At 42.0% G+C, this 8,686-nt stretch overlaps 1 protein-coding gene across 3 annotated transcripts in view; it reads left to right on the forward strand.

Annotated features, from left to right (window-relative positions):
- The window catches only part of sts (steroid sulfatase (microsomal), isozyme S), a 100,657-nt gene that overhangs the window by 84,214 nt on the left and 7,757 nt on the right, over positions 1-8,686 (forward strand). Inside the window, exons 1-3 of one of the 3 annotated variants that reach the window (XM_076302861.1) lie at positions 7,477-7,873; positions 8,246-8,404; positions 8,545-8,666. In XM_076302861.1, the coding sequence (XP_076158976.1) occupies positions 8,253-8,404; positions 8,545-8,666 (274 nt within the window). In that variant the 5' untranslated portion in view covers positions 7,477-7,873; positions 8,246-8,252. Of the gene's footprint in view, positions 1-7,476; positions 7,874-8,245; positions 8,405-8,544; positions 8,667-8,686 lie in introns of those variants that run through there. The other 2 variants (XM_076302862.1, XM_076302863.1) reach the window with 2 other exon arrangements.

The raw sequence follows: 8,686 nt of genomic DNA on the forward strand, positions 1-8,686 counted from the left end.
CTGCAGCGTTTTTGAAGCTGCAGCTACAGACCTCAATGAACTCAATGAAGTTATATTCAATTCTGTGTGGATGCTGTCATAAAAACAAAAAAGGTCAGAATTATATCCCAACAATAAACCATGGGTTAGTAAAGGACTAAAACACAACTTGAATGAGAAAAACTATGCTTCTTTAAGGGGAGATCAACAAAAAGTGAAAGAACCACAGAAAGACCAAAAAGGCAAAACTGGACTATAAAGACAAGGTTGAGGGTAAATTAAGGAATGGGAATGCAAGAGATGCCTGGAGAGGACTTAACACTACGATGGGAAGGAATCATAAAGTAACACCTCAGTGTGAGGACCCTGTCAGTCTCTCAAACGATCTGAATGTCTTTTATTCTAGGTTTGATAAACATGACTTCGGTGACGTGTGATTTTGCCTGTGAGTGAGAGCTATGCCCGTGTCACTGAGGGAAAGGGATGTGACTTCAGTCCTCCAGCATGTTAACCCCAGCAAGGCCTCTGGACCAGATGGCCTCAAGGGAAGAGTACTGAAAGAGTGTGCCACTCAACTGGGTCCCATCTTCACCCAGCTATTCCAGCTGTTCCTCAGCTCCAGTTTTGTCCCTCAGGCTTGGAAAATGGCGACCATTATCCCAGTGGTTAAAACAACACACCCCAAGTCACTCAATGACTTCAGACCAATTGCCCTCACCTCTTTATTATGCAAGTGCTGGGAGCGTCTAGTGTGCAGAGAACTAAAACTATAAATGTTTGAGTTCATGGACCCCATGCATTTTGCTTACAAAGCTGATTGAAATTTGGAGGATGCCACTGTCACTCTCCTAGAAAAAATACACAGTCATTTAGATAAGGCCAAAACATACACCTGTGTACTTTTTATGGACTTCTCCTCCGCATTCAATACTGTTCAGCCCCATCTTCTCCTGGGACCTACGTGCCCTGAAGGTCAGCCATAGTCTCATTCTATGGATTAGGGAGTTTCTGAAGGTCAGCCATAGTCTCATTCTATGGATTAGGGAGTTTCTGAAGGTCAGCCATAGTCTCATTCTATGGATTAGGGAGTCTCTGAGGGAAAGGCCCCAGTGTGTCCGTATGAACAACACCATCTCTGACAGTCTCGTCCTAAACACCGGTGTCCCACAAGGGTGTGTCCTGTCCCCTTTTCTGTTCTCCATAGGAGATCAACTACAACAACCACGACTCTATACATCTAATCAAATATGCAGATGACATGGTCCTTGTTGCCTGACAGGATGCCAACAGCCCTTCCTACTTTCATCACATCAACCATATTGTAACCTGGTTTGACAGCAGCTACCTTGATCTAAATGTCAGCAAGACCAAGGAACTGTGCTTTGGAGGAAAGAGGGGAGTAGGCAACAGAGGACCTAACTTCATGCCCATCAACATGAAGGGGAAGGATGTGGAACAGGTCAGTATCTTTAAATACCTTGGGGCAATTATAGATGAAGAGCTCACATTTCAACTTAACGCAAACTACATCTATAAAAAGGCAAGACAGCGTCTCTCCCTCCTCAGGAAATTGCGGAACTTTAACACCAGCAAGCACACCTTCACCACCATTCTCAGGTTCAGCATCAACTCCTGGTATGGGAACCTCTCAGTGAAACATAGGAACAAGCTGGCTCAGGTGGTAAACAAAGCCAGCATAATCACAAGAGAAAAGCACTTACAACTCCACACCTTATATAGCCGTTCCATAACACAAAAGGCCACCCAGGTCTTCAATGACCCCACCCACCCCCTCAAACCATCTTTTCAGCTATTGCCATCTGGCAGAAGATTGATGAGTCATTTGTTCCTTCTGCTGTGTCCATCCTGAAACAAGGCAAACTAAAACTAGATGTACCGCAGAGCGGTACAAAATATGACCGCCGCCCAGTCCAGCACATTTTTTCCACAAAAAGAAATCACGCTGAAAGGCCTATATGATTCTAACTGTCTCACTAAATTGCATTATCCACACTCAATTCTCACTGGTATCTGCTAGACAACAAGTACCAAAACATGATTAGTTTCAAATTTCAAATGTAAAATTGATTTTATACAACCCCACCCCCATCTTGCCTGTTCATAATTCTGAGAAATTCTTGAATTGTGTGCATGTGTGCGTGTACATGTTTATGTTTATGTGTGTGGGTGTGTGTGTGTGTGCGTGCTTGTGTGTTTGCCTGCGTATGTGTGTTTGTGCATGTGCATGCATGCGTACATATGTCTACTGTGTGAGTATGTGTCATACGTATGATTACTGTGAATGCATGTGTGTGCGTGTGTATCTGTTTATGCACATGTGTGCACATGGAATGGGTTAACATGACCCCTGGAGGCAAACATACGGAAAAAATGGGTCATCCTAGGCCCTACGGTTCTCAAGATATTCACAGAAAACTGTGTCTGCCCTACCCTCCTTTCGGGGGGTCCAGTACAGCGGGAGGGGGGGCTACAGATCAAAACGAAAAACGATGGCTCCATGCTATCCATGTGGGGTTACATGCCCACCAAGTTTCGTCTACCCTACTGGTGTATGGTCACTGTGCGGCGCTCATAATAACTCCCCTCCCCACTCACTCATGCACCACCCAGCCAGGGTGATGATGAGAATGATCAGTACTGTGAACTGCACTAGTATTTATTCATTCATGCTTTTTTAACCACTTAATTGTATGTAATTACACAACTTAACTTATATTGTCCGTGTGCTGTGTTTCATGTTGCCAGAGTGCCAAAGATCATAGGCGCCCATACCGTGGGTGCTCCGGGCCTCAAGCACCCACAGAAAATGTCTGTCTAGGAGCGCTTCCTGGACTCAAATTTGTTTGTTTGAGGTGCTCTTTGGATGGGAAAACGTAGATGAGAAAAAAACAGGGGATTCCAAGGAACTCTCAATTGTCAAAGGTTAAAAAGCCTTTATTTTATTGGCTTGGTTACATTTAAACCTTTGAAAAACTCTGACGCGTTTCGTCAAACAAGCCTTCATCAGGGAGTCAAACAGTTTTTTATAAATTCAGCAATAAAAAAATCATTGGATACGCCATCACCGGAGACTTTGTAACCGGAGCTGCTGCAGCGACTGGCGCTGAGGAGGTAAACCAGGCTTCAAAGGAAAGGGGAGCATTGAAAAAATCCATGGGAAAAGAAGCCGCCAAGGACACTGTTGACACTGCCAAGAAATTTCAGAAGGAAGTACAGAATAATGTTACGGGAGATGGTCACGTTATGACGAAAACGAAAGACCTCAGAACGGGAAAAGAAGCTTACGGGACAGATAAACGGTGCAGACAGCAGATCAGAGTATACGAGTTCAAGTCGAAAGGCAAAGCTAGTGGCTTTACGAGTGAAACGAATGCTAGGAAAGGAAAACTGGGTGGATTCCCCAGAGTGAAGGGAATCCTTGAAAAAAAAGCCAAAGAGGTGGGGATAGATATTAAACCAAAACTACATAATGGCATCAAAACGAAAAACGATGGTTCCATGCTATCCATGTGGGGTTACATGCCCACCAAGTTTCGTGTACCCCGGTCTTTCAGTGTCCCGGGAATCCTTGTTGGTGTACGGTCACTAAATGTACTCATAAATTATTTTATTGTAAGGCCCCCCATGAACGAATGTTCACAAAACTTGGCATGCATTCGGAGGGTGTCATAATGATCCTACACTTTCAATTTCGTGCAGTTTTGACCATGTCAGCCAGAGATATTCTGATGAAAACACCTAATTTTTTGCATTTTAATTTTTAACTAGGTGGCGCTATACATGAAATAAGTGGTAATGGGATGGGTTGACATGCCCCCTTAAGACCACATACAAAAAAAAGGTGGACCTCCTAGGCCCTACGGTTCTCGAGATATTCACAGAAAACTGTCTCCGGCCACCTACAGGCCAGTTGGTGTATAGTAACATAAATTAATTTATTGTGTGGCCCCCCATGAATGGAATTCCACGAAACTTGGTGTGCATTCAGAGGGTGTCATAATGATCCTACACTTCCAATTTCGTGCAGTTTTGACTATATTAGGTCACAGATACCTGCGATTACAACACCTCATTTTTACTTTTTTGTGTTTAACTAGGTGGCGCTATACATGAAATGAGTGGTTATTGAATGGGTTGACATGGCCCCTTGAGATCAACATGCAAAAAAAAATGGTCCTCCTAAACCTTACGGTTCTCGAGATATTCCCAGAAAACTGTATCTGCCCTACCCTCCTTTCGGGGGGTGCAGTCCAGCGGGGGGGGGGCTACAGATCAAAACGAAAAACGATGGTTCCATGCTATCCATATGGGGTTACATGCCCACCAAGTTTCGTCTACCCCGGTCTTTCAGTGTCCCGGGAATCCTTGACGGAAATTTGGACATGCGAAAAGAAAAAAAAAAAAGCAGTTGGAATAAATGGGAAGGAATATCTCTCTCTCTCTCTCTGTGTGTGTGTGTGTGTGGACCTGAAACTGTACTGACAGGAGACAGGAAAGTGTTCACACCTCAGCTGTTTCCAAGAATCACCACTGCATCTTATAATCATTGCTTATTATACCACACCTGGTGAATACACAATGATATAGAGGTAAATAGAGACTGATAAAACATCTAAATCTGAACATTGAGATAAAAAGTAAAAGATTATAGGCTAAATTTTGTCATGGTTATGGTTATTGTATTTAGCAGCAGCTTTTGTCCAAAGCGACTAACAGAATATGAACATTGCAATAGATAAAATCAACATACAGTTTTAAAAAGTTAGTATACATTAAGCCGAATAGTTATAGAAACTAGAAAAGCAATTCCGAAGAATTACACAAGGGGATGCAATCTGCTGGGTGTTGGTGGGGCTATTGAGCGGACTCGCTCTAATTTCCTTTTGGTGCGACAGTCTGAACTCCCATACCAGACAGTGATGGAGGATGTGATGATGCTCTCTATGATGGCTTTGTAGAAATGCACCAACAGGTGTTTGCTCACATGAAACTTCTTAAGTTGCCTAAGGAAGTCTTTGTTGAGCTTTCTTGATAACGTGAGTGGTGTTTATTTCCCCAATTCAAATTCTTGCTGATGTATGAGCCAAGGAATTTAAAAGAGTCTGTCAAGGTTATGGGCTGGTCACATACAGTATACAACCTCAAAACAGAAAAAGTTGGGACGTTGTGTAAAATGTGAATAAAAACAGAATGTAATAATCTGCAACTTTCTTAAACTCATATTTCGTTGCAAAAAGGACACAGACAACATATCAAATGTTGAAAATTACAAATTTGACCATTTCATGGAAAATTTATGTTAATTTCGAATTTGATACCAGCAACATTTGATACCAGCAACAAAAAAAGTCGGGACGGGGCTAACAAAATGCTAGAAAAGTTGTGTAATGATAAAGAAAACAAAAGGAGGAATATTTCACAACTAATTAAGGTAACTGGCAACACGATTGGATATGAAAAAGAGCATCCCAGAGAGGCAGGGTCCCTTAGAAGTAAAGATGTAGGGGTATACTTCACTCTGTGTAAACCTGTGTGCACAAATGATGAAACAATGTATTTTTAATGTTTCTTAAGATGCAATTGTGAAGTATTTGGGGAGTTCATCATCTACAGGACATAATATTATTAAAACATTCAGAGAATCCAGAGAAATCTTAGCAAACAAGGGAAAGAGCTGAAAAACAAATTGGATGGCCGTGGTCTTTTGGACCTCAGATGGCACTGCATCAACACCAGACCTGTTTCCAGACCTGTCATTGTTGGGGCTCAGGAAAACCTCTGATAACTATTGTCTATGTGCACAATTTGATACTCAATTCAAAAACTGCAGCCAAGATTGTAACAGTCAAAACAGCCAACATTGTATTGAGACATGATACAGAAAATACCACCATCTTATCTGGGCCTAAAATGGACTGAGGTAACATGGAAAAAGGCGCTGTGTTTATACCAATCAAAATTTTGGGCTAAAGAGGAGAGGGCCTATCCAAGTATCCAACTTATCCAACTTGTTTTAGTGTTCAGTTCAAAACCCAACATCTATGACGTGTGGAGGAGCATTAGTGCCTACAGCATGGTCATCTTGCACATTTGGCAAAGCACAATCAATTCTGAATGATGTATACAGGTTTTGAGCAACATATACTCCCATCCAGGCAATGTATTTTCCAGGGAAGACCTTAAATATTTCAGGAAAACAATGCCAAAATTAATTCTGCACATATTTAAATAGTATTTCTCCACAGAGGAAAATGGCCTGTCTGCAGTCCAGATTTGTCAAATTAGGTGCATAATGGAATGACTAAGAATACCCCATGCTGTTGAGCAACTGAAATCCTATATCGGGACGACAGGGAGTAATGGAACAACATTTCACTCTCAAAACTCTAGTAACTGGTCTCCTCAGTTCCTAAACATTTACAATATTTTGTTAATTGAAGAGTTGAAGCAGCACAGTGGTAAACATGCTCCTGTCCCAACTTTTTTTTGAAACATGTTGCTGGCATCAACTTCAAAATTAACATATATTTTTTTATATGAAATAGTCCAAATTTTCATTTTCAACATTTGATATATTGTCTATGTCCTTTTTGCTGATAAATATTGGTTTACGAGACTTGTATATCATCACATTCTGCTTTTATTTGCATTTTACACAACGTTCCAACTTTTTCTGTTTTGGGGTTGTAATTACTGCACCATTGGTGTTATACCTCCTCCTCAAAACCACAACTATTTCCTTAGTCTTTGAGGCGTTGAGATGGAGCTTGTTGTTGCTGCACCAGTCTACAGCCCAGTTGCCCTCTTTGTGGTATTGAGACTCATTATCTCTGATGAGGCCAATGATGGTGGTGTCATCTGCACATTTGAACATTTTGACCGAGTGGTGGTGAGATATTAAGTCATTGGTATAGATGGAGAAAAAGCAAAGGAGATGGCACACAGCCTTGTGTTACATGTTTTGAAACAATATGCCTTAATTTACAAACGGCACCCCCTTGTGGAGCACCAGTAGTGTTGAGAGTCAGGGGGCATGATGTAGCATTAGTAACCTTGACTGCTTGACTTCTGTTGCTCAGAAAGTCCAGTATCCAAAGGCACATAGCTGTATTAATAGATAATACATTTTTCTGAGTTTTTGACCTTGTTATTAATCAAATATTTAAAAGATGAATGCCGTTCAAACCAGTCCAGGGCAGAAGTAGGCCTAGTCTACGTTTATTCCATTAGGAAACAACATTTAGAATCAGTGTAGGCTTAAATGTTTTTCAAATAGCCTGGAGCAAGTAGTTTAGTTTAGTGAATTTCAGACTTATTGCAGATTCATAAAGACAACATACAGGCATCTGTCATCATAAACATTGAATTATGTATGTCTACATTACAGTTATCATTATTCTTTAAAAAGGAAAAACATCTGGCTAACACCAGAATCCTATCCAGGATTTTATTATAATGGAGTCTAAGTATTGGTTAACAGACTGTATTACACATTTTATCCACATGGTGACACTGCTGTTCTGCAGAACTTTGACGAAAGCGCCTTGTCTTGTCCGGTGCAAGGCGGAAGATTTGAGAAGTCATCAAGTGGAATGGATTTCAAAAGTAATTGTCCTCAGATTTTGCTTGACGTATTTGAGTTTGAGACGTGCTGTGACATTGGACAGGTGTTTAAAATCATGTGACAAACTTCCTGGTTCAAGACTAGGTTATTCCAAACACTGCTCTGTTATTAGCTGGCATAAAAAGCAATAGTCTGTCGTCAGCAGCTGCTCTGCTCATGACGCAAAGCACAGTTCGACAGTTAAACCACTTCATGGGTATCAATACTGAACTCTTCCTTATCACCTGATGAGGACTTTGGCATTTCGAGGTGAGTTGTTGAGTCGTTTCGAAACCAGTGTTTGTAGTAGCAGCCTACCAGTAGTAGTAGTAGTAGGCGGCCTACTAATGTTTGCAAGTCTAAGTTCGTGCATTAAGCTGCTACACTACCCCTATTGACCTTTATATATCGCTAGCTAGCTAACAAGGGATACAATTACATGTCGTAGGCTATAGACTTGACATCAGTTAAACTTCATACTCGTGTTAGTAGACTGATCATCATCAGCCGGCCGGTGCTGTGCAGATCAGCCTTCGCCTCATTTAGCCTATCTGACAGACAGCTATAGGCGACGAAGTGATAGATCCAACAGCAAGGAGCAGGGAGCGGTTTATGACACATTGATATGCCCCTTTGTTGTAGTGCAGCGATGGCGCCCGTGTGGATCCTGGCGTGTGCGGTCTTGGTGCTCCGTGGATCCGTCTGCGCTGCGCGGGACGTCCGGAGACCCAACTTTGTGCTGTTGATGGTGGATGACATGGGAATCGGAGACCTCGGGTGCTACGGAAATAAAACATTAAAGTAGGCATTGGTGATGATTTTTCATATGCACTATCCATGGCATGGCAAACGATTTCACTGAATGTTAGTAACAAATGAGAAATTCCCTTAATATCAAAATATAACATTGGGAACCTTGTGTGTATGTGTGTGTGTTGCAGGACCCCAAACATCGACCGTCTGGCTGAAGAGGGGGTGCGTCTAACGCAGCACATCGCCTCAGCACCTCTCTGCACCCCAAGCAGGGCAGGGTTCCTCACCGGCCGCTACCCTATACGCTCTGGTAACACACACACACACATT

Source organism: Alosa pseudoharengus, unplaced genomic scaffold (genome assembly GCF_046254945.1).
Source record: "Alosa pseudoharengus isolate Yale_2024_CS ecotype anadromous, Long Island Sound unplaced genomic scaffold, YU_APseudo_1.1 YU_APseudo_1.1_scf_24, whole genome shotgun sequence".
Classification (NCBI taxonomy): domain Eukaryota; kingdom Metazoa; phylum Chordata; class Actinopteri; order Clupeiformes; family Clupeidae; genus Alosa; species Alosa pseudoharengus.